The sequence below is a fragment of the Staurois parvus genome, unplaced genomic scaffold (genome assembly GCF_062004578.1).
Source record: "Staurois parvus isolate SC_StPar_1 unplaced genomic scaffold, SC_StPar_1.0 ptg000389l, whole genome shotgun sequence".
NCBI classification, from domain to species: Eukaryota; Metazoa; Chordata; class Amphibia; order Anura; family Ranidae; genus Staurois; species Staurois parvus.
Window position 1 is genome coordinate 3,475,581 of NW_028318185.1, and position 27,123 is coordinate 3,502,703.

Consider the following 27,123-nt stretch of genomic DNA (forward strand, 5'->3'; position numbering starts at 1 on the left):
ACGTAAATTTAATTTGGGTGCAGCATTGCATGACCGCGCAATTGTCAGTTCTGGAAGCTCCCACTCACCTTTGTGTGTTCCAGCTCCTCCTGTTACATTCTCTATAATATATAATAAATTAAAAATCCATTTAAATTCATTCAAAAAAGCTTGACACTGTCACTGAATTGATCAATGATGTGTTACATTAACCGTTTCCTGACTGCCCTATAGCAGAATTACTGCTACAGAGCGGCGCAAAATCACATATATATATATATATGTGATTTGCATTTCTGGGTAGAGGGCACACGCCGCCCTACCCGCGCCACCATCGGCGGCTACAGGTGTTGATCACCGGGTCCCTGCCAGAGATTCCCTGCTGGCGCCCCCCGAGCACTGAGGAACACTGACAGGGGAGAGGTCTGTATGTAAACAATACAGACCTCTCCTTTGTCAGCTCCAGCATAGCAGAGCAATACAAAGCAGCATGCTTGCAACATAAAACACACACAGGACACATAGTAAAACATAACACAGCACACAGTTAACCCTTTGATTGCCCCAGATGTTAACCTATTCCAGCCCAGTGCCATTAGTATAGTATCAGCGCTTTTTATTAGCACTGATCACTGTATTAGTGTCACTGGGGACATCAGTGGCAGTTAGTCAGTGTCAGTTAGTGTCAGAATGCCCGCCGCAGTCTCGTCATTACTAGTATGTATATACTGTATATATACTGGATTTTATATATATATATATATATATATATATATATATATATAAAATCCAGTATATATACACCGTCATTTGTAGACGCTATAACTTTCACGTAAACCAATTCATTTACACGTATTGGGATTTTTTTTAGCAAAAAAATTCATTTTTGAAATTTTTTTACTGGATATGTTTTATAACAAAAAGTAAAAAAATTTTTTTTTTCAAAATTGCCACTTTTTTTTGTTTATAGCGCAAAAAACAAAAAGACACAGAGGTGAAAAAATACCACTGTAAGAAATCTCCATTTGTGGGAGAAAAAGGATGTAAATTTAATTTGGGTGCAGCATTGCATGACTGCGCAATTGTCAGTTAAAGTAATGCAGCGCCGTATCACAAAAAATGGCCTGGTCAGGAAGGGGGGTAAAGTGGTTTAATATTAAATTAATAAATGCATATCACAGTTTAAATTAAAGTCCACAAAAAAAATTTAATTTAAGATATCAGTGCAAAAAGTCCACAAAACTATATCACCATATGGCAGGCGTGATGACGTCTCCGCGTTAGCTCCTCCCTGTGCATTTCACCTGAAAGGACGTCTTCACAGGTGCTTATGCAAACTGAAAGTCCAGCAAAAGATGGTGGGAGCACCTCATAATGGCCACATCTGGTGTACAAATCTGAGAACTGAATACAGAGATCTCACCAATAGAGGCCTTGGGAGATGAAAGAAGACAGTACCAGTACCTACCAAACATTGAAATGTCTATTCTGGGTGGACTGTCCCTTTAAAGCAAGATCATTATTATTTATATAGTGCCAACAGTTGGCACAGCATTTTACAAAGTTAAAGGAGATAGTGCAGTTACAATACAATTTAATACACAAGGGTTTAGAGGGCCCTGTCTATGAGAGCTTACAATTTAAAAGGTAAAGGCAAGTAATAGAAAAGGTAATAACTGTGTGGGATGAGTTGATGAAGATTTTAATTTTATATATTTTGTTTTATTTTAATTTTTTTTGCTTAACATTGATTTGGTTTATTTATTTACATTTTTTTTATATAATTAAATGTTATATTGTATTTCATTTATTTTATTTTTTGTTTTTGAGTGTACACAATTTGTCAGTATTTATTACTTTATTTATATTGTACACAGAGTGATTTTGCACGATTCACGTGTAATGCAGGCCATAGATGGGGAGAAAACCAGACGATTTTTCTTTAAAAAAATGAAAAATCGGTCGTTCAAGCGGCCGACGTTACCAGGAACGGTAAAAAAAATCGGCCGATTTTCATCCCGTCAACAGCCGGCAAAAAGTGTCCCTGCAGAGAGCTCCGCTATTTCTTTGACAGTTCTTTGACATTTATAGCGGCTGCAACAATGTATCTATTTGTATCCATTTTGGATACAGATGTTTTTATTCGGAAACAAATAGATACATTCTTCTTCTTCATCCTCTTCTTCTGCTTCCTCTTCTTCTTCCTCATCTTCTTCATCCTCTTCTTCATCCTCTTCTTCTTCTTCCTCTTCTTCATCGTCTTCTTCATCTTCTTCTTCATCCTCTTCTTCCTCTTCTTCATCCTCTCCTTCTTCCTCTTCTTCTTCATCCTCTTCTTCATCCTCTTCTTCTTCCTCTTCTTCCTCCTCTTCTTCATCCTCTTCTTCATCCTCTTCTTCTTCCTCCTCTTCTTCTTCCTCTTCTTCATCTTCCTCTTCCTCTTCTTCTTCCTCTTCTTCTTCCTCTTCTTCTTCATCCTCTTCTTTTTCTTCTTCCTTTTTCTTCTTTTCCTTTTGCTCATGCGCAGATTTTTTATCGGTAAAAAGATCGGCCGATTTGCCCATCATTGCCGCAGAAATCGGCCAATCTTTTTCCAACTTTACCGATAAAAAAATCTGCCAAAATACCGAAAAGCGGCCGAACAATTAACCCACTAACGATCCGAAAATCGGCCGATTTTCAACCCATCTATGGCCTGCATTACTCACAGTTGAATCTATTTTATTTTGCACAGAATATAGTATATACCTATTATTTGAAGGTAATACACTATTTTAGTTTCATTTTTTCGAGGTATTCACTGGGTCCGGAATGATGGAAATATTGAAGTTGGACACACAGGATTGAGAGATTTTGTTGGACTTGGAAATTTATTTATTTCTTTGGGACTTTTATTTATATTTAATTTTATTTATATTTAATTTTATGGTTTGATTTAATAATTTAAGTTAAGGATAAGAAAAAGGTTTTGAATATTAGTATTTGCTTTCAAGGGTGAAAGTGTGACTTTTTCTTGGAATTAGAAGTTGGATGTTCACTATATGAGTTTTATTTAGGTTATAAGTTGCTGAGTGATTTATTTAATATGAGTAGAAGACAGTCGGACAACTTGGGGTAGAGAGTTCCAGAGGATGGAAGAGGCTCTGGAGAACTACTGTAGGCGAGCATAGGAAATGAAGAGGGAGCTAGAGAGTAGGAGGTCTTGGGAGGAGAGGGCGGTTTTGATATTCGGAGATGGTGATGGAGGTTGGTGATGTAGCTGGGGGCATTTGGGGATGGCTTTGTAAATTATTAGGATTTTGAATTCTATTTGTTGGGCAAGTGGAAACCAGAGGAGGGATGGCCAGAGAGGGAAGGTGGACACTTGAGTGGTTGGTAAGGTGGATGAGTCTAGCAGTAGGGTTCACGATGGACTGATGTTGGGGTTGTCTGATTAGAGGTAGGCCACCAAGGAGGCCAATAGTTGGGTCAAGAGCAGGGGCGGACTGACAACTCATGGGGCCCCTGGGCAATAGGGGATCATGGGGCCCCTGTGTCCTTGCCCAAACTCAAAAAAGCCTATGAAAAAGGTACCAGGGGCATCTCATGGGGCCCCCTACTGACCCTGGGCCCTCGGGCAGTGCCCGAGTTTCCAAATAGTCAGTCCACCCCTGGTCAAGAGACATAATACATACACTCACCGGCCACTTTATTATGTACACCTTGCTAGTACCGGGTTGGACCCCCTTTTGACTTCATAACTGCCTTCATTCTTCATGGCATAGATCCAACAAGGTGTTGGAAACATTCCTCAGAGATTTTGGTCCATATTGACATGAGTTATTGTTGCCTTTCTATCATCTCCAACCAGTCTGCCTATTCTCCTCTGACCTCAACAAGGTATTTTCATCCACGCAACTGCTGCTCACTGGATATTTTCTCTTTTTCGGACCATTCTCTGTAACCCTAGAGATGGTTGTGCATGAAAATACCAGCACATCAGTAGTTTTTGAAATACTCAGACCAGCCTGTCTGGCACCAACAACCATGCCACATTTAAAGTCACTTAAATCCCCTTTCTTCCCCATTCTGATGATCGGTTTGAACTTCAGCAAGTCATCTTCATCACGTCTAGATGCCTAAATGCATTGAGTTGCTGCCATGTGATTGGCTGATTAGCAATTTGTGTTACCAAGCAATTGAACAGGCGTACCTAATAAAGTGAACAGTGATTTTATAATATAGTCCCAGTCCATGTAGTTTGCAAATGTGCTGAGTGAAAAGAGAAGCAGTAAAACAATGTATATTTGTAAAAAGCTAATTTTTTTTTTCTTTGGGAAAATAATATTGCTGTTGTGTTGCAGATGTTAGGACTGTGACCAATGAGGCTGCGTGTCCGGAGAAGGCTTCCCAGAGCAGTGCTAATATAACAGGTATCTGTGCTTTTATTGTTTTCACTATTTAGAAATAATGTATTTCTTTTAGGTTCCATTCACACTTGTTGTATGACTTTGGAGTGTAACTTTGATGCAACTTTGGAGGGGTGCAACTTGGATACGACTTTGGCTTTCATTAATGATAATGGACAACTGTTGCACAACTGTTACATGTATAACATTCAGGTGCAACTTTCATTCCACTTTTGAGGGTTTACATTGCAGTCTATGGCACTCAAGTTGCATGAAAGTTGTACCAAAGTAGTGCATGAACTACTTTAGGCTAGGTTCACACCTATGCAGGTTGCATTTGAGCTATTTCTGCATTGTGTTTTGAATTCTTTACACCTTTTTGATGCGTTTTGCATTTTTTGTTTCATTTTTAAAATTTTTCTTGTTGCTAGGCAGATTTAAAACTAATCAAACATGCATCAAAAACATAATACGTACTTTTCTGCAGCATTTCCATTGAAGTCTATAGAACCAAAAATGCAACTTTTTGCGTTCAAAAAAGTCCCTGACCCTTTCCAAAAAATGCACTGGGTGAAAACGCACAGATATGAACGTGTCTCATAGGAAATCATGTTAAATGGACTGTGCTGCTTTTCTGCAAAATGCAAAACGCTGCAGAAAACCCTTGGGTGTGAACCTAGGGTTAGGCTCCGTTCACACCAATATTTTTTTTAGTGCTTTTTGCAGAAACGCACTACAGTCCAATGCACATGGTTTCCTATGGAACATGGTCACATCTATGCTTTTTTGACCTGCTGTGTTTTTGGGGGGCTTTCTTAAAAGAAAAAAGCAGCATATTTGCTACAATAGAGTTCAATGGAGAAGCTGCTGAAATGCATAGTAGTGCATTTTTGCCACGTTTTGCGGTTTTCATTCTTATTTTGCCCAGCAACAAAAAAAATTTCACTTTAAGAAAAAAAAAGAGTTGAACAAAACGTGGTAAAAATGTGTCAAAAACGCATCAAAAACGCATGTAGAAAAACACAAAACAAACTGTGAAAAGCACTGCAAAATGGACAAAAAGCAAACTGCATAGCTGTGAATGGAGCCTTACAAAGAACCATGTCCACACAGGCTCCGAACTTTCTTCGGATTTTGCCAACTACATACTGAAATCCAATACATTTATTATTTGCTCATATAACACAAAACTGTCTTCCACTGTATGCGGTCACACCAGGGGTGAACTGACAACTCATGGGGGCCCTGGACAATAGGGGATCATGGGGCCCCTGTGTCCTTGCCCAAACTCAAAAAAGCCTATGAAAAAGGTACCAGGGGCATCTCATGGGGCCCCCTACTGACCCTGGGCCCTCGGGCAGCGCCCGAGTTTCCAAATGGTCAGTCTGCTCCTGGGTCACACCTACCTCCTACCTTCATTATCACTGATCTTGGCTTTAGCAGTTACCAGGGCATTATACACTTGTACATAAACTCTTAAACTATTGTTTGTACTTTGATACTTTCTAATAAAAATTGATTGAAAGTGAAAATGGAAAGGTTTTATTTTAACAGCGCATTAGCAGATAGATGAGGAGAAAAATTAAAGACCCCAGGAAAGCAAAATCTAAGCAGATTAAACTTCAGCTTTAACATGTTCAAGATCACAAGGACCTGTAGTAATTGGACATATACTGTATACACTATATTGCCAAAAGTATTGGTCGGCCTGCCTTTACACGCACATGAACTTTAATGGGCCCCAGTCTTAGTCCGTAGGGTTCAATATTGAGTTGGCCCCGCCCTTTGCAGCTATAACAGCTTCAACTCTTCTGGGAAGGCCGTCCACAAGGTTTAGGAGGGTGTCTATGGGAAGGTTTGACCATTCTTCCAAAAGCACATTTGTGAGGTCAGGCTCTGATGTCGGATGAGAAGGCCTGGCTCAGTCTCTGCTCTAATTCATCCCAAAGGTGTTCTATTGTGTTAAGGCCAGTCAAGTTCTTCCACCCCAAACTCGCTCCTCCATGTCTTTATGGATCTTGCTTTGTGCACTGGTGAGCAGTCATGTTGGAACAGGAAGGGGCCATCCCCAAACTCTTTCCCACAAAGTTGGGAGTATGAAATTGTCCAAAATGTCTTGGTATGCTGACGCCTTAAGAGTTCCCATCACTGGAACTAAGGGGCCAAGCCCAACCCTTGGAAAACAACCCCACACCATAATCCCCCCTCCACCAAACTTTAAACTTGGCAAAATGCTGGCAAAAACTGGTCTCCTGGAAACCGCCAAACCCAGACATGTCCATCGGATTGCCAGACAGGGAAGCAGGATTGGTCACTCCAGAGAACACGTCTCCACTGCTCTAGAGTCCAGTGGCGGCGTGCTTTACACCACTGCATCTGGCACTTTGCATTACACTTGGTGATGTAAGGCTTGGATACAGCTGCTTGGCCATGGAAACCCATTCCATGAAGCTCTCTACGCACTGTTGTGCTAATCTGAAGGCCACACCAAGTTTGGATAGTTGGTGACTTCTGTGCGCTTCAGTGTGTGCTGACCCCACTCTGTCATTTTACGTGGCCTACCACTTGGTGGCCGAGTTGCTGTTGTTCCCAGTTGCTTCCACTTTGTTATGATACCACTAACAGTTGACCGTGGAATATTTAGTAGCCAGGAAATGTCACGGATGGACTTATTGCACAGGTGACAACCTATCACAGGACCACGCTTGGAGTCACTGAGCTCCTGAGAGCGACCCATTCTTTCACCAATATTTGTAGAAGCAGTCTGCATGCCTAGGGGCTTGATTTTATACACCTGTGTCCATGGAGGTGCTTGGAACACCTGAATCCAATGATTTGGAGGGCTGGCCCAATACTTTTGGCAATATAGTGTATAATTGAATCGCAGTCTGACCCTCCAGTCACTTACCATTGTCCTAGACCAGGGACCCAGTGAGTTTAACCATCCATTGCCAAATTTCCATTTCATTGCCTGCTTTAATAGGACACTACCTGTTCCATGTCTCTGCAGAATCTGTACATGACTTGTTCCTTCCTGTGAACGATAATGAAGTTGTGATAAACCAAGATATTGTCCTAGCAAACACAGAGTACTGGATTTCCAAAGATCGTTACTCACCTGAACAAGCCCAGAACTGGTGTCTATCCCGTGAGTAAGACTTCAAGCCTCTGGTTTTGTAATATAGATGGTACATTTTATATTCTAATATAGATTGTAGATTTCATATTTGCCTATTACATAAGAAGTGGTGCTGCACAATAATTATACATCACTTTAGAGCAGGGGTCTCCAAGCTATGGCCTGCAGGCCAAATCCAACTTCATCTGGCCTGCAGCTAGGGTCAGAGACCTCTCACACAGGTCTTCAAGTGCCCCTCCGGTCTCCTGTACATGTTCCCCCAACTGTTCTGTCATGGCAACAACATAGCAAGAAATCATATGCCCCCCCCCCTGGCATTCACAGGAAGATAGCACAGGATTCTCCGTCCTGCCCTGTCTGCTGCTACAGAGTAAGTGTGTGACGCAAGGGGGAACTTATATGTAAAGAAGGACTCCGATGAAGACCTTGATGTAATGGGGATTGTGATGGAGACCCTGATGTTAGGAGAACTTTGATGCAGACTTTAATATAAGAGGGACTTTGATGGAGACCCTGAAATGAGAAGGACTCTAATTCTGTGGTCACACTGGTGCGACTTGTCATGTGATTTGAGTTCAAAACGCATAGCAAGTTGCACCCCATTGTCTGCAATGGAAGTGGTCAAATTGATTTTGAAAGCAGTTCATGCTCTACTTTTTGCAAGTTTACATAGACATCTGTGCATGAAGATGCACAGCTGTCTTCCTGTCTTCCAAGCCACACTGACATCCGATTTTTAAATCGTGTGACTTCAAATGAAAACGGGTCACAGGCAGGGGTGTCCCCAGGGTTGGTGTCAACCGGTGTGATAACACTTGGTGACACCCCCTCCGATGATCCCAGCAGAATGGATCGGATCTGCGGATTGAGCATAATGGATCATACTCCCCTCCATTATGCTCCCCAATCCACAGATCTGATCCATCCTGCGGGGATTCATTGGCTTTCTTTACAACTTACCTTTTCGTGGAGCGGGTGCAGTGTCACCCCATATTGCTGGCACGTTGATGATCCCCGCAGGATGGTTTGGATCTGCGGATTGAGCATAATGGATCGGAGTCCGATCTATTATGCTCCCCAGTCCGCCGATCCCATCCATCCTGCGGGGATCGTCAGCTTGCTTTACAACTTGCTTTTTCGTGGAGCGGGTCCGGTGTCACCCGGTGCGGTAGGTGTCACCCGGTGCGGTAGGTGTCACCTGGTGTGGCGCGCACCCCCCGCACCTGCCTCGGGACGCCACTGGTCACAGGAGTGCAGAACGAACTGCATTCATGTGATGCACAGAAGTACAGCCAAAAGAGCTTTGGCTATACTTCTCCTTTAAGATGAAATATACATACACAACTGACTGAGTCGGAAGAGCCTCCCTATCCTTCTTATGCCTCATTGCTTGCTGTACATGCTGAATGGGAATTCCATCAGAGAAACACAACCTGAAAGCTAGCAACTTCTACTGTGCTTGGTCTTTATAAAATCTACAATGCACTTTGGATTAAGTTTATTTGCACAGTAAAATTGTTATAAAAATTTTATAGAAATGGCAAAAACAGTAAAAAAAAATTATTGCTGCCAAAGGAGGGTCAACCAGTTATTAAGTCCAAAGGTTCACATACTTTTTCCTCCCTGCACTGTGAATGTTTACATGTTATGTGCAATTAAACCATGGCAACATCTAATGTTTGTGTAGTATTATGTTCAGCAGACTGTGTTCTTCTATTGTTGTGACTTAGATGACGTTCAGAGCACATTTTATGCCCAATTCATGCAAAACTCCACGTAATCCCAAGGGGTTCACATACTTTTTCTTGCAACTGTATATATTCCATGGAGGAAATATCTAAAAATTCAAACTGTCTGCACGGAGAAAGACAAAATTGCAGCATAGCCCATTGTAACTCTTAGTCGGATTAGTATGTGAATTTTTGGAGTGCCAGAAGCTAATATTTCAGTGTGAATAGTTCAATCAGCAATCATTAAGTGAGTGTTACTCCAGTGAAATTGGATAAGTTTTTGTTGGATGGTAAAAGGTTTTGCTGGAAATGGAAAATCCACTTTGTCTGCTTCCTTTGCAGGCTGTAAAGAAGAAGAGTCCTGGTGTCGTCTGGTAGAATTACGGGACTCCATGAAGGAATTCTTTACGTGTATCATATACCCGGACACATGGAAATGTAATAACTATACTGACCTCCTTCCAGCTAGTTGTGACATTGTGCTGAACCATAAGCCCCAGAGCTTATATCGCAGGAAAGGTTTGTATCAGGCACGCATAACGGTCTGACGGGGAGGGGGGTTGCAATAATTAAAAATATGAATAATACAAATAAGGCAGGAATAACACGGGGATAAGGAAATAACTGTTTACTCTGAATGGGCACTAAGCCTCCCATTGGGCATCAAGACTTGGTGGTATACCTCCCACCGGGCAGAATAGTTTTCTTTGGTTTCAAAGGATGGAATATATATTTACCACCAGGAAGAGAGGTGTTTTTCCAGGTCTATAAACCATACTTTCCCCTGAGCTGCAAGGATTAGCCAAAATTATTCCCGCTGGGCACATCATTTTTCACTAGATACTAGGAACTGGACACAATACTTCTTACTGGGTGTTTGCAAATGGGCACAATAGTTCTAATTAGGCTCCAGGAACTGTACACAATACTTCCCACTAGGCACTGAGAACTGGGCAGAACACTACCCACTGGGCATCTATGACTGGGCAAAATACTTCCCACTAGGCACTGAGAACTGGGCAGAACACTTCCCACTGGGCATCTATGACTGGGCAAAATACTTCTCACTAGGCTCCAGGAAATGGTACCAATACTTCTCATTAGGCACACAATACTTCCCACTGGACATCTTCAACTGGGCACAATACTTCTCACTGGGCATCTACAACTGGGTACAATACTTCCCACTGGGCATCCACAACTGGGCACAATACTTCCCACTGGGCATCTACAACTGGGCACAATACTTCCCACTGGGCATCTACAACTTGGCACAATACTTCCCACTGGGCATCTACAACTGGGCACAATACTTCCCACTGGGCATCTACAACTGGGCACAATACTTCCCACTGGGCATATACAACTGGGCACAATACTTCCCACTGGGCATCTATAACTGGGCACAATACTTGTCACTGGGCATCTACAACTGGGCACAATACTTCTCACTGGGCATCTACAACTGGGCTCAATACTTCTCACTGGGCATCTACAACTGGGCACAATACTTCTCACTAGACCCAAGAATTGGGCACAGTGCTTCCCACTGGGCTTCTATGATTGGGCATAATACTTTCTTAATGACATCAGGGATTGGGCAAAATACTTCCCATTAGGCACCATTGACTAGGCAACATATTTTTTTCTGGACTCCTGGAACTGAGATAAATAGTTGCTGGTGGTCATTTGTGCTTGAGTGATGCACTTTCTTCTGGGCACCAAAGACTAAGCAGATACTGCACGCTGGGTATCTGGTACCAGACAGATACATCACACTGATTATCAGACAGCAGGCATATACTTTACACTGGGTTTCAGGGACTGGGAAAACAATGCAAATACTTCTCACTGGGCAAAAGCTTCACACCGGGGAATAAGAACTAGACAGATACTTCACAATGAGCATCAGGCAGTGGGCAAATACTTCACACTTGGTATTAGGGACTGGACAACAGGAACTGGGCAAATTCTATACAATAAGCATCAGGTACTGGGTAGATTCTTAACACTGGGCCACAGGAACTGGGCAAATGCTTTTTAATGGACATCAGGGACTTGGCAAATGTTTCACACTGGGTGTCAGGGACTAAGCAAAATTATTTCCACTAAGCACCAACAACCTCACCACTGCTGCTGGCAATGGTGATCAATGAGTACAAAGAGAAAAATGAGAGTCTTATTGGTATGGAGTTCCAGTTACCCTTAGCCCTGGTTCACACTGATGTGACTTGTCGTGCGATTCCACCATTCAAATCACATGACCAATCACATCCAATGATCGGCAATGGAACCATCCTAATAAATGCGTCTCCAATCTCGTTGGACTCGCACCGATTTGAAAAGTAGTTCCAGCACTACTTTTGCGGATTTCTGGTGCAACTTATATAGATATCTGTGAATGAATTCACACAGATGTCTGCAAGTCGCACCCAAAGTCACATTGGCATGAGACTTTGAAATTGTGAAGTCACATGATTTCTAATTCGCATGCAGTGTGAACACGGGTTAAAAGCTGAACTCAAAAACATCATCTTAACATGTACACTGTAAAGTTTAATTGGCGACATTGAGGTTTTTGCCATGTATGCAGGCTACAATGTTTTGTAAAACATTTACTGTTTTTTACCCCATACAATACAGTAAACACTGAACATAAATTCCCGCTGAAGTAGACTGATCATACTTGGTTGATCTGTCAGCACCCCACCCATTGGGAGAGTGTCTTGTATTCTTTTTATGGAATGCAAAGTGTTTGGTATTGACTGTCTACTGTTGTGTCTATCTTATACTGTATATGTATTGCCTGGCTATGTATTGATGAGAAATTGCTGTTTTGCACTGATGTATCTTAAATAACTGTTTTACTAAAAAAAAGTGGATGCTGCTTGTTATTGCAGAGACTCTCAGTAATAAAGTAAAAAACTTCTATGTACCTGTGCCATACCGCAAGCTGGTGGAGATCACTGTGAGAAACCGCATAAAAGTAACTGGAGAAAGCATTTCTAAAGGGTAAGTTGAACCCCAGACAAGGTAAAATCATGTCAATATATAAAAAAAATGAGTTTGTCCCAAGTGAATAGACACCCAGCCAGGGGTGGACTGACTATTTGGAAACTCGGGCACTGCCCGAAGGCCTGGGGTCAGTAGGGGGCCCCATGAGATGCCCCTGGTACCTTTTTCATAGGCTTTTTTGAGTTTGGGCAAGGGCACAGGGGCCACATGATCCCCTATTGCCCGGGGGCCCCATGAGTTGTCAGTCCGCCCCTGCACCCAGCATGTCAAGCCTTAAAATTGTGTTTACCCATTAAACTGTGACAAACTATGGTACCCTAAATTTTCCATAAGCAATGTTTTAAAATCCTCTACAGGTCATCAGTTTAAAGTTAAAGTTGTTGTAAAATCTGTTTTTTCACTTGTACCTACAGGTAAGTCTATAATAAGGTATACCTGTAGGCAGGGGCGTATTTATCACAAGGCAAACAAGGCATTTGCCTAGGGCGGCATTTTTCAGGGGGGCAGCACCGTTCCCCTAGAAGAAGGGACGGAAGAAGGGACACATGGGGCTTGGGGACCAGGTGGGATCTGAGAGAGGCTGCAGGCTGCTTGACTCTCGTTCCTGGGGATGTCCACAGCTGTGAAGGTGAGTGTCTTTTTCTCTCTCGCTGGGAAGGAAGTGGCTGGTGTATGGGGGCGATGGTAGTGGAAGGCTCTCTCGGGTGTGGGGGGCAGGGTGTTGTTGGTCAATGTCAGGCTCTTTCTGGGGGGGGGGGGGCGAATTTTGTGTTGCCTAGGGCAGTACAAACCTTAATACACCACTGCCTGTAGGTACTGTAAATATCTCCTAAATGTGCTCCATTTAGGAGATATTTACTTGTAAAGGAGCACCGGCACATGCGCTCTGAAGGAACAGCATGCTCGTGCCATTCCTTCAGAGCTGTCTGCAGTAAAAAAGTGACTCCCGTGTTCATGCGCAGGAGTGACGTCATCGTGGCTCGGCCATTCAAGCCACCGAAGCCCGCGAGCCCAGAAGAAGGACCCGGTGAAGATGGAAGCCCTTTCAGCGGTGACAGCACGCCGCTGGAGACTTCCTTTTAACCCCCCTGGCGGTATTCCCGAGTGTAGCTCGGGGTAAATTTTCAGCACCACAAGCGGTAACACTTGGGATTACCCTGCAGCGTTGCTCTGGGATCCCTCGATCACTTACCTTGTCCTGCGCTCCCGCAATGTCCCCCCTGTAGTGTCCCCGGCCATCTCCTCCGGCCAATGCCGGCATCTGTCTTCCGGGTTTTGTTCCCTGCGATGTCGGGACGTACGGGGGACAGAACTGGCTGGAAATGTAAAAATTTTAAAATTGACATTCACTAAATACACTAAAATCACATAGTATAACATTCCTGTTTCAAACTATTTCACATACATTTTGTCCCGAGTGCTTTGTCCTGCGCCCTGCCTGCATCTTTACTGTTCTTTCTGCCTGGAAACTGAGAAATGTCCACGGCGTCCAAAAAGCGTCCCTTTAGGTCAAAAGCGGTTTTAGACCAGCTAGAGAACAGCGATAGTAAATCAGAACCACTTGCAGAATTGAGTGATAATGATTCGTGGGGGAAATTCCTCATCAGACACTGAAAACGATTTTGCGACTTTGCTCAGTGATGTGCGAACTTGGCGCTCTATTTCAAATTTCAGTGTTTTTGGTTTGATTATATTATTGAATTAAATTTAATATTATTATATTATGATTTTTTATTAATATTTATTAAATTATAATTTATGATTTCGCGTTTCAAATTTTATCATACCCGGGATGTTTACTAGACTCTTGTTCGGACAGATTTCAGTGAGTTATTCCTAAAAATTATAGGCCTACAATAAAAAAAATACATATTTCCATGCAAAAAAATTTACTGCTTTCAGCACAGAAATATGGACATAATCAGACTGCTAGGGAGGCTACAGTAAGTTTCACATAATGTGCTGGTATGCAATGCATACTAACACATCATGCCTTTGTCTTGAAGGGGAAAGCTTTTTTTTCATTTGTGAATAGTGGGCTTAAAATGATTGATCTCACTATGGCCTGCACAGCAATATGTAACACATCTAGTGCGCAGAATGTTTTCATATGATGGTGGACCAAAAGTCCCCTGTGTGATATATTTTGGTTGTGACAGGTTCTCTTTAATGCAAGTGTACAATCCAAATGCACACTTTCCTGTGTTAAAAATGGCTGTGTGTATAAGTGGGTGCTGCCGCGACTGTCGGCTGGAACCGAACAGAATCAGTAAGGGAAAATGTCACCAGCAAACCGAAGATCACCAATATGAGTCCAAAAGTTTTAATAAACGATCACAGTTACAGCAAGGCAACGTTTCAGGGTCTCACAGGACCCCTTCATCAGGCATTTTACCTTCATCAGGGTCACATGCCTGATGAAGGGGTCCTATGAGACTCCGAAACATTGCCTTGCTGTAACTATGTGATCGTTCATTAAAACATTTGGCCCATATTGGTGATCCTCGGTGTGTTGGTGACATTCTTCCTTGCAGGTTCTCTTTAATGAGACATCAGGGGTTTTTTAGACTGCTGATGTCCCACCTGCCTTCCAGTGAAGCTAATAGAGTGCAGATGGTGCCACATTCACTTCTTGAGAGCAGAAACTGGAAGAGATGTTATTCATGTCACTTCTGGGCCCTTACTAGGTAGGGAAGATCAGTGTACGGATGTTCAGAGGTCCATTTACGGTCCCTGGACTATCGTGGCAGGTGTCTCAGCTAGAGACGCCCACCATGCTGGTCCCAGGCCTGCAAGTTGGACCGTGGAGCCTGGGTGCATGGCGGTGGGGGGGGGGAGAATGCTTAGAGCCGCCCAATTGCTTCCATCTGACAGCAATGTAGCAGCCAGGAGTTTCATTAAAACTCCCCACTAGCACCGACGTAAGCAGGGGCGGACTGACCATTTGGAAACTTGGGCAGTGCCCGAGAGCCCGGGGTCAGTAGGGGGCCCCATGAGATGCCCCTGGTACCTTTTTCATAGGCGTTTTTGCGTTTGGGCAAGGACACAGGGGCCCCATGATCCCCTATTGCCCAGGGGCCAGCTGTCAGTCCACCCCTGGACGTAAGCCATCTGTAGCAGTAAAAGGGTTAAACATCAACCCCCCCCCCAAAAAAAAAAGAAAACCCATTACTGTAACTACTCAAAAAGTGTATCTGAGTTGGGCTTTAATGTGCTTGTCTCTTATATGAGGTCCCTTTCAAACTACGGCTAAGACTCCCCTGTCCACAGGGTGACAACGCTGCTGTGTAGTCATTGCAGAACAAACAGCGTTGTCACCCCCTGTTACAGCAGGAGCAAAAACAACAGATCCACTGGCAGGATCAACAGGTAATAAAATTATATTAACCTCTTGCTGTCCATATAATGCATATGTGCTGTGGTAAAGAGGGTGGGCTTTAACGCTCACACGCCGCACGTATGCGATCTTGGGTGGCAGAGGCTTATATGCTATCATCTTTTATTTATTTATTTATTCTTCCACTTCCGTGCCAACCTCTAGCAGAAACACTGCTACAGGGTGGCACGGGTGAGCAAAATTGCGTATATATATATATACCAATCCAATTTTCCAATAAAACTTTTCTGCTTTTATTACATTCCTTATTTAGACACAGTGACATCATCACTGGGTCTCTGTGCTTCTCTCTTCTGCTCAATACAGGCAGATCATTGCTGATGGGAAGGGTTGGCAGGGTGCTGTGCATAGCTCGGTGAAAACATCACAGCACCTTAGTACTCTTCTCACGAGTCCTCAGTCCTGTTGAAAGCAGTGGGTTGACTCTTGGGAGGGGTTACACAAATATCAAAATGCATTGATGGGTGGATGTCAGTCTGGAGGAGTGGGCTGTATTTGCATGAAGACCACCCTAGGTAATGCCCATAAGTGATGCTGAGCCGCCATGATTGAAAGAACTAAAATCCAATAAATGAAAGGAGCAGGCCAGGGACAATCAGGCTGGGGAGGAAAGCAGCTAGATGATGCTGGATGTCCTCCAGCCAGGAAATGAGGCGGAGCTCTGTCTGGGTTTCTTTAACTTCTAATGCACATTATGAGAAGCTCACAGTGTGCAGTGAAATCAGAGGAAGCTGTTTCAGTCCAGGAGAGGAGCCGGTACAACTGTGCAAGGCTAAAGAATAGGCTGGAGGTCAGATTTAAAGAAAGAGAGCTATGGAGGTCTCATTGCTAACCTCTCCATATGAAAATGCAAGTTGCCTGGCTGCCATGCTCACCCTCCTCCTTCAGTACTTTGAATCAAAGGAGAGCTTTATGAGATACATGTAGCCAGTGGCTGCCCTGGAGAGAGGAGAAGCACTACTAGTCCATAACCACTAAAATAAATTGTGTTTCCCTCTTAGATTGTAAGCCCCGAGGATCAGGCATTCCTATCCCTCTTGTATTGAACTGTATTGTTGCTGTATTGTCTCCCGTTATATTGTAAAGTGCTGAGCAAACTGTTGGCGCTATATAAATCCTGTATAATAATAATAATAATATATAAATCCTGTATAATAATAATAATAATAATAATAATATATAAATCCTGTATAATAATAATAATATATAAATCCTGTATAATAATAATAATATATAAATCCTGTATATTAATAATAATAATAATAATAATAATAATATATAAATCCTGTATAATAATAATAATAATATATAAATCTTGTATAATAATAATATATAAATCCTGTATAATAATATTATATAAATCCTGTATAATAATAATAATAATAATATATAAATCCTGTATATTAATAATAATAATAATATATAAATCCTGTATATTAATAATAATAATAATAATAATATATAAATCCTGTATAATAATAATAATAATAATATATAAATCCTGTATAATAATAATATATAAATCCTGTATAATAATATATAAATCCTGTATAATAATAATAATAATAATAATATATAAATCCTGTATAATAATAATAATATATAAATCCTGTATAATAATATATAAATCCTGTATATTAATAATAATAATAATAATAATAATATATAAATCCTGTATATTAATAATAATAATAATAATAATAATATATAAATCCTGTATAATAATAATAATAATATTTTTTTTGTGTCACTCCCAGATTTTTCCTGTGTGAGCTCCACTGTGATGCTGACCCGTGCTGTAGAGGGTTTGGATACATACAGAGGCCTGAGATACAAGGTATGTATATATATATATGTGGACACTGGGGCTATATGTTGAACATTAAAGTGTATGTAGGGCTCCATGTGCACTGCAGCTGATAAACTCACGTTTAGGAGCTTTTCTGCGTTTTTTTTCAGCAGCCCCTGAACTCTCCCTAATGTTTTCCTATGTCTCCATGTACACATCGTCGTTTCCAGTAGTTTACAGGCAGTTGAGTTTACAGTCGTTTTTTCTGAACGCACCAAACTTGCGTTCAGAAGTAGATTTTATCAGCGTTTCAAATGCCAAATGCTTGTAAATGCGGCTAACCGCATTTATAAGCGTTTGCGTTTGGAAATTTTTTTTAACTCTTCCATTTCCAGATGCTGTCCAGAGTCTTTCTTCATCATTAAAAATGCCTGCAAAGCGTTTTCCCGGTACTCAAATGGACCCGGTACACCATACTTTGAGGTTTCGCATGAAAGAAAATATGTTAGACACTGCTACAATAATTTCTGCACAGAAATGAGCTGGAACACATCCAAACACCAAAAAAAAAGAAAAAGAAAAAAAAAAAACAGCTAATCTCAACAAATACTGCTCTCTCTGCTTCTACTCTCTCTATTTCTCTCAGAATGTCTGAAATTGTAAATTTTTTACTGTTTTTCAGTGCATTCTGGGGTTATCTTTAAAAAACATTTTTAACCACAAACGCTCATGAACGCGGCTAAACAGGAGTTTTTTAACCTACGTTTTCCAGCAGTCAGTTTACATCATTCAGAAGTGTTTTCCAAACGTCCCGTGTACATGGAGCCTAAGGGAACATAAAAAAAAAAATGTAGTACATCTGTCCACTATATGAACATGGTATATCCCTTTAAAAACACTACAGAGGCAGAAAACACATATAAGGGTTGTACATATGAAGATTATGGATGAGACCTTTCTCAACGTGTTTTATTTGTTGCTTCCTCAGGAGTGGGGTGCAAACATGGTCATGCAGCGGCTTATTGATGTACGGGGAACCTACCTGCCCCAGCTACACCAGTGTGGGTAGGTTCTACATACATTGATGAGCCGCTATATGATCCTGTTTGCACCCCATTTCTGAGGAAGCAGCAAGGGAAACGCATTGAGAAAGGCCTCATCTATAATCTCCATATGCAGTCTCCATATGTAATACATATAGCATTTATTTGTATTTTGTGTATTTCACGCTTGTTTTTTTGGGGGGGTACAAAGATACTTGGGGTTGATTTACTAAAACTAGAGAGTGCAAAATCTTGTGCATGTTTGTATCTATATGTAGCGCTACCCTTGTGAGGGCCGCTGTGTTGTGGGTATCCCTAAGCCTCTCTCCGCACAGCCAGGCAACAGGTATTTTTCACACCAACTTGTATGCAAGGACAATGACCAGTCCATGGTTTGGTTTTGTTGTTTTTTTAGGGGAATTCAGCTTGGATGGGAAAAGGGATAATAGGATGCCCAGCTTGGCTTGAAATATTTCCTTCCTATGTACAAAGGCAGATCCTGGACTGTTCTTTTCCTGAAAGCCGTCAGTCTTAGCGGATCAGTAGCAACTGCCCTTTATGGGTGAGGAACTTGCAGCTCCTCCAAAAAAATAATTTTACTTCTTGTAGCTACATGTAGAGACATCTTCTCTCCACTTATGGAGCTGCTCCCAGCTCCATAGCCTGCAAGCACTACCAGCCCTCCTGGCTTCTAGGAAGATCTCCTGGGACAAGGATTAAGGATTGAGCCCAGTGCTGTCCTTGGAAAGTCTTTCCCCTTGTAGATCCCAAAGTGTGCTGCTGTACTCACACTGTCCTCCTTGCTCCCTACTGCTCCAGGCCTTGACCCTTTCCGCACCTCTCTGGAGAATGTATCCTCCTGAGCCAGCCCAAACCTAGCCTAGAGGCCACCCCTCCAGACCTAGGGGACCCCTCCTAGACACCAACAGTCTCCTCAGCACTCCCATCTTCCTCTTGACTCTGTCATCCCTACTCTCTCATACTTATAGGCCAGTCCACTACTCTACCAGGGCCTCCAAACTTGGGATGGGCTGGACCCTCCATGAATATGCAGATTAGGTCTAAAAGGTTTGCTCAACGCTGTACATTATAGTGGGGGACAGAACATGAGACAATACAGTAACAAAACAAAACACGAGGGGGTCAAGGGCCCTGCTCTTTCGAGCTTACAATCTAGGAGGGAGGGGATAGTGGTACAGGAGGAAGTGGCTGTGGGGGATGGAGTGGTAGGAGGAGTAGAGGAGATCGGCTGTTAGGTGAGGGCGGGGTAGGCTTCCCTGAAGAGATGGGTTTTCAGGGTGCGCCTAAAGGTGAGGAGGGTAGGTGACAGTCTGATGGATTGGGGTAGTGAGTTCCAGAGGATCGGGGAAGTCCTGGAGAAGTCCTGCAGTCAGGCGTGGGAGTTGGAGACTAGGGAGCTAGAAAGTAGGAGGTCTTGTGAGGAGCGAAGATTACGGGTAGGGTGGTATTTGGGTATCAGGTCGGTGAGGTAGTTTGGGGCAGAGTTATGAATGGCTTTGTATGTCAGTGTTAGTAGTTTGAATTTAATGCGTTGGGCAATCGGGAGCCAGTGGAGGGAATGACAGAGGGGGGAGGCAGAAGTGGAGCAGTTGGTAAGGTGGATGAGTCTGGCCGCTGAGTTCAGGATAGACTGAAGCGGAGATAGTCTGTGATGAGGCAGGCCAGTGAGAAGGGAGTTGCAGTAGTCCAGACGTGAGATAATAAGGGAGTGAACGAGTTGTTTAGTAGCGTCTGGGGTTAGGAACGTATGTATTTTGGAGATGTTGCGGAGGTGGAGCCTGCATGAGTTTGCCAACGATTGGACATGGGGTTGGAAGGACAGGTTTGAGTCTAGAGTGACACCTAGGACTTTGGCTTGCGGGGTGGGACTGATGGTGGCGTTGTTGGTCGTGATGGAGAGGGGGGGGGGGGGGGCACGGGCTGGGGGGAAAATCAGGAGCTTGGTTTTGGAAAGGTTCAATTTGAGGAAATGGAGCGACATCCAGTCTGATATGTCGTTCAGTAGGTGGGTGATACGGGCGGAGACTGAAGGGGTGAGGTGAGGGGTGGAGAGGTAAATTTGCGTGTCATCGTCGTAGAGATGATAGTTGAAGCCGTGGGAGTGTATCCGTTTGCTGAGGGAGGAGGTGTAGATGGAGAAGAGAAGGGGCCCGAGGACCGAGCCTTGGGGGACCCCAACAGAGAGGGGGAGAGAGGGGGAGGTGGTAGCGTTATAGGTAATGCTGAAGGAGCGTTGGGATAGATAGGAGGAGAGCCAGGAGAGAGCGGAGTCTCTGATGCCCAGGGAGTGTAGTTTATTAAGGAGGAGGTGGTGGTGGTCAACTGTGTCGAAGGCCGCGGAGAGGTTGAGGAGTAGGAGGACTGAGTAGTGGCCGTTAGCTTTGGCGGTTAGCAGGTCATAAGTGATTTTGAGTAGGGCGGTTTCGGTGGAGTGTAGGGGACGGAAGTCAGACTGTATCGAGGAGGTTGTTGTCAGTGAGATGAGCGCTTAGACGATTGTAGACTAAGCACTCAAGGATCTTGGACGTAAATGGCAGCAGGGAGATGGTTCTAAGGTTGTTCAGGTCGGTGGGGTCCAGGAAGGGTTTTTTGAGTATGGGGGTGATGTGCGCGTGCTTTAGGGAGGAGGGCAATCCGCCAGTAGAGAGGTAGAGATTGAAGATGTGGGTGAGGGAGCGTAGGATGGAGGAGGAGGGTGACCGGAGGAGTTGTGTGGGGACAAGGTCAAGGAGGAATGTGGTGAGGCGGGCTTCTGAGAATCATTATGGTCTGAGCTTCCAGCATTTACCTTGAACCTAGAATCTTACAAGCCTGGTGATGATGTCATAAAAAGTAAATAATGTATACAGTATAATTTAATGAGAGCATTGGACAATGTACAAGAGACCACAGGATATCCAACACATTTCATGGCAAAGCAAGCACCTCCATCCTCAGGGCTCTGGTGTAAATAGTGGAACTAGCAGGGATGATTCATAATGGTTTCTATGCTGCACAGATCCAGCATTTTTTGCAAAACTCATATGGATCATTCCTTGCCATGCTAAACATGAGAACTCACATTTATTGTATTATGTCTAAGGAGGAACAGTGTCACCCGTAGTACAGTAGTATAGAATATTCTTTCCTTATGTTATGGGGAAGAGGGAGGTGTTCTGTAGTCATTAGAGAAACCTGGAAAACTATTTTACCCGATAAGGGTCAGCACAGGCACAAAGTGTTTTCAGATCACAAGTTTTTTGGCAGGATCAACAGGTAATTTTTGGCACATGTTGAACAGACTAGTTGTATATTTACAGACCAAAAGGGGCCAAATAAGAAAAGGTCAATGTTGAAAAATAGTAGCTATACCACTCTAAACTTGCCTCTTTTTCCTGTACCCTCAGCTCTCATCAGGGGCATGCCAAGGAGCTTATCCCGGCTCAGCTGTTCGGCTTGGCAAATAGAAATTAAAAAGCTGCACAGCGATGCTGTCACTGATGTAAAAACAGCTTTAATATAATAAGTAGAGGATTCACAGCATACAGTCTCACCTGTCCACCTCCTGCTCCAACGCAATTCACCCCACAAAGGACTTAACAATGCAGTCTGTGCTAGGTGTGTCCTGGATTTGTGATGGGCCTGCGCTGGGTGTGTCCTGGGTCTGTCCTAGGTCTGTCCTAGGTCTGTGCTGGGTCTGTCCTAGGTCTGTCCTAGGTCTGTGCTGGGTCTGTCCTAGGTCTGTGCTGGGTCTGTCCTGGGTCTGTCCTAGGTCTGTGTTCGGTCTCTCCTAGGTCGGCGCTAGGCTTGTCTTAGGTCTGTGCTGGGTCTTTCCTAGGTCTGTGTTCGGTCTGTCCTAGGTCAGTGCTGGGTCTTTCCTAGGTCAGTGCTGGGTCTTTCCTAGGTCAGTGCTGGGTCTTTCCTAGGTCAGTGCTGGGTCTTTCCTAGGTCAGTGCTGTGTCTTTCCTAGGTCAGTGCTGGGTCTTTCCTAGGTCAGTGCTGGGTCTGTCCAAGGTCTGTGCTGGGTCTTTCCTAGGTCTGTGCTGGGTCTTTCCTAGGTCTGTGCTGGGTCTTTCCTAGGTCTGTGCTGGGTCTTTCCTAGGTCTGTGCTGGGTCTTTCCTAGGTCTGTGCTGGGTCTTTCCTAGGTCTGTGCTGGGTCTGTCCTAGGTCTGTGCTGGGTCTGTCCTAGGTCTGTGCTGGGTCTGTCCTAGGTCTGTGCTGGGTCTGTCCTAGGTCTGTGCTGGGTCTGTCCTAGGTCTGTGCTGCGTCTGTCCTAGGTCTGTGCTGGGTCTGTCCTAGGTCTGTGCTGGGTCTTTCCTAGGTCTGTGCTGGGTCTTTCCTAGGTCTGTGCTGGGTCTTTCCTAGGTCTGTGCTGGGTCTTTCCTAGGTCTGTGCTGGGTCTGTTCTATGTTCGTGCCGGGTCTTTCCTAGGTCAGTGCTGGGTCTTTCCTAGGTCTGTGGTGGGTCTTTCCTAGGTCTGCCATAGATACAGTATATGCCAGGTCTATTCTAGGTCTGTACTCTCATCTGCCCACCTCCTGCTCCAATGCATTTCACCTCACAAAGGGCTTAACAATGGAGTCTGTGTTAGGTATGTCCTGGATTTGTGATGGGTCTGTTGTTGGTCTGTGCTGGGTCTATCCTAGACATGCTGTAATGTGGGTTGGTTCTGTTCACCCCACAAAGAACTTAATCATAGAATCTGTGCTTGGTGTGTCCTGGTTTTTTGCTGGGTCTGTCCAAGGTCTTTGTTGAGCCTGTCCTATATATAGTGAGTCTGTTCTAGGTCTCCAACTCCACAAGGGCTTAATCAGAGTCTGTCTTAGGTTTATTCTGGGTTTGTGATGAGTCTGTTCTAGGTCTGTGCTGGGTCTGTTTTAGGTCTGTTCTGGGTATGTTCTAGATCTGTGCTGGGTCTTTGCTAGGTCTGTGCTGGGTCTGCTGTTGGCCTGTCCTGTGTCTGCCTAGGTCTGTGCTGGATCTGTTCTAGATATATGATGGGTCTGTTCTAGGCCTGTGCTCTCATCTGCCCACCTCCTGATCCAATGCATTTCACTCCACAAAGGGCTTAATCATAGAGAAATGTGTGTCCTTGGTTTGTGAGGTGTCTGTTCTAGGTCTGTCTTAGGTCTCTGCTGGGTCTGTGCTGGTTCTGTCCTGGGTCTGTCCTAGGTCTGTGCTGAGTCTGGTCTGTATTTGTCCTAGACACTGTATGTGCTGGGTCTGTTTTAGGTCTATGCCCTCATCTGCCCACCTCCTACTCCAATGCATTTCACTTCACAAAGGGTTTAATACCGCCCAAATCACTCACTCTGCTCCTCCCAAGATATCTTCTTCTCTAGCTCCCTCATCAGCTTCTCCCACACTCGCCTCCAGGACTTTTCCAGAGCCTCTCCCATCCTCTGTAACTCCCTACCACAGTATGTCCAGTCAGCCCCCACCCTGTCTGCCTTTAGGAAAACTCACTTCTTCAGGGAAGCCTACCCCACCTCCACCTAAGAACTGTGCTTGAATCACCTCCCCCAGATCATCCCCCGCAGCAATTACCTTCTGTATCACCTCCCCCTTCCTATAGATTGTAAGCTCCATGAGCCGGGCCCTCCTATTCCTTCTGTACTGAAATGTGTTGTAATTGTACTGTCTATTGTAAAGCGCTGCGCAAACTGTTGGCGCTATATAAATCCTGTATAATAGTAATAATAATAATCATAGAGTCTGTGCTGGATTTGTCCTAGGTCTGTGCTCTTGCCTGCCCACCTCCCACTCCAACGCATTTTACTCCACGAAGGGCTTAATCATGGAATTTGTGCATGTGTCCTGGGATTGTGATGGATCTGCAAGAAGACTGCTAGATTACCCACTTGCCCTCCAGAGGAATTACCCCCCATTCCTGACCAGGCCGTTTTTTGCAATACGGCGCTGCGTTATTTTAATTGACAATTACGCGGTCATGCAACGTTGCACCCAAATGAAACTTACATCCTTTTTTTCCCACAAATGCAGCTTTCTTTCGGTGGTATTTGACCGCCTCCTGTGGTTTTAATTTTTTGTGCTATAAACAAAGAAAAAAAAACCAAACAATTTTGAAAAAAATTAACCTTGTGCTATAAAACATGTCCAGTAGAAAAATTTTAAAAATCAAATTTCGTCAAAAATTTTGGCCAAAATGTATGTCTTTGCTAAAAAAAAATTCCCAATACGTGTAAATTAATTGGTATATGTGAAAGTTTTATCGTCTACAAATGGCGGTATAGATACTGGGATTTTTTTGTTTATTTTTTTTTTATACTAATAATGGCGGCGATCAGCCACTTATAGCGGGACTGCGGTGGGCATTCTGACACTGGGGGGCACTGACTCCAATGACACCAATACAGTGATCAGTGCTAATAAAAAGTACTAACTCTGTACTAATGACACTGGACAGGAAGGGGTTAACATCTGGGACAATCAAAGGGTTAACTGTGTGCTGTGTGTGTTTTACTGTGTAAGCACACTGCTTTGTATTGCTGTGCTATGCAGAGCAATATAAAGCAGTGTGCAGGAGCTGATCTATATTGTATAGGGCCCTCCTATTCCTTCTGTACTGAAATGTATTGTAATTGTACTGTCTATTGTAAAGCGCTGCGCAAACTGTTGGCGCTATATAAATCCTGTATTATAGTAATAATAATAATAATCATAGAGCCTGTGCTGGATTTGTCCTAGGTCTGTGCTCTTGCCTGCCCACCTCCCAGTCCAACGCATTTTACTCCACGAAGGGCTTAATCATGGAATTTGTGCATGTGTCCTGGGATTGTGATGGATCTGTACTGGGCCTGTTTTAGGTCTATGCTGTCATCTGTCCACCTCCTGCTCCAACGCAGAAAATTACCCACAAAATGGTGTTTTAGGGCTGTGTTCTCTCTCTCTCTCTCTCTCTCTCTCTCTCTCTCTCTCTCTCTCCCCCTCCTCCTTCCAGCATACCCTAATCTGTGAGAAAGTACCAAGACATATGAGTTTAATGTTCAGTGGTTGATCAATCCGGTCTGGAGCAAGCAAATTATCAGGAAAGTTTTCGTTTTTTTTTTTTTATATTCCAACTACATCATCCTGAATCTCCAACTGTCTTAAGGTGGGAATACACGATCATAAAATCGACCAATCGGTCATCCAACGACCGAGAGACGTTCATTCATTGGTTGAAATCGTGGCCCACATTAACCAATCTAAAAAAAAATAAATAAAAAAAAAATCAATGGTCGGGCAATATGTAGTGTTGACGTCTTCCGTACAAGTGGAAGTGATGCGGTGTGCGTGTGACCTTGTAGCCACGCCCTTCCGGCCAGAACGAGCAATATACACAACGATTACCAGCAATGAGTATAATGTAGTTTATTCCATGACCTATATACATAAATAGTGATACATAAAATATAATCTGCAGAATTCTGCTTTCATTATCTCATTAGGCCGATTTACTTTTAACATTTGGATTTTTCGTTCGTGTTTACGAAGATTCCTTGGACATAAACATCCGGGTCATCTTCTGTTTCCGCTCATGCGTGATAGCGCTTGATAGATTTTTTTTCGTACGACCGTCATACCACCGCATAGACAATCGGTCGTTCGTATGCGAAACGACATTTTTCACTGTTGTTCAACCGGATTTTTTCATTCACAATATCGTTATTGGTTAAAACACCCTGCTCATCAACGAAGAGAAAATCGCTCGATCGGCGGTTCCGCGAAATTTTACGTACGATTTTCTTATCGTGTGTACGGGGCATTAATGTGTAAAACTAGAACATAGAGTGGTGCTATAAGTGGGTTGGCTGTTCCTCGAAGGGTTAATAAGAGAAAGAAAAAAAGGAAAGAAGATGAAGCTTAGAATCAGACCGGAGGATGCCTTTTCCTAATATCTGGATATTTTGAAAGTGTGTTTTAATTCCCGGGGAAAGCATAGCCAGACCATAGAATTGTATGTTTCTTAATTTTTGGAAAAAATGGTAAAAAAATGCAAGAAAGGGGAAAAAAATAACACAGAATACTGGTACTATTAAAGTGGACCTATCAGTAACTTTACCAATCTGCATGAAAAAGCTGCTGTTTTACAATATACAGGAACAGCATCATTTCCAGGTAAAAAGGACTCCACATTTAAGTATCACAAAGCCGCCCTTGAACTTCAGCCTAGGCTGAGATGAAGTCATCAGTCTTCGGCAGATTGGAGGATGCCTGGCCATCAGGGGCGGACTGACCATTTGGAAACTCGGGCACTGCCCGAGGGCCCGGGGTCAATAGGGGGCCCCATGAGATGCCCCTGGTACCTTTTTCATAGGCTTTTTTGAGTTTGGGGAAGGACACAGGGGCCCCATTATCCCCTATTGCCCGGGGGCCCCATGAGTTGTCAGTCCGCCCCTGCTGGCCATACACTGTTTTTTTTTTGAACCAAGCAAATAATGTCACAGTATATGTCTGTTCGATAATTCATAGATTTGATCGATCGGTCTGATTGTTAGGTGTATGCCCAATTGATGTATAAATTTAAGCAAAATGATGATGACACTCCTGAAACCGTAGATATCTGTTCAATTGATCAGAAGCAATTGACAAAATTTAAAATCAAAATTCGATTGAGAGCTCAATAAATGGATCTTTGG

The 27,123-nt window shown here is 43.4% G+C and overlaps 1 protein-coding gene across 1 annotated transcript in view; it reads left to right on the forward strand.

The window, feature by feature from the left end:
* Positions 1 to 27,123, forward strand: part of TG (thyroglobulin) — a 439,344-nt gene that overhangs the window by 185,930 nt on the left and 226,291 nt on the right. Inside the window, exons 29-33 of the mRNA XM_089685945.1 lie at positions 4,323 to 4,391; positions 7,378 to 7,515; positions 9,579 to 9,755; positions 12,137 to 12,248; positions 17,406 to 17,485. Coding sequence (XP_089542071.1) covers positions 4,323 to 4,391; positions 7,378 to 7,515; positions 9,579 to 9,755; positions 12,137 to 12,248; positions 17,406 to 17,485 — 576 coding nt within the window. The remainder of the gene's footprint in view (positions 1 to 4,322; positions 4,392 to 7,377; positions 7,516 to 9,578; positions 9,756 to 12,136; positions 12,249 to 17,405; positions 17,486 to 27,123) is intronic.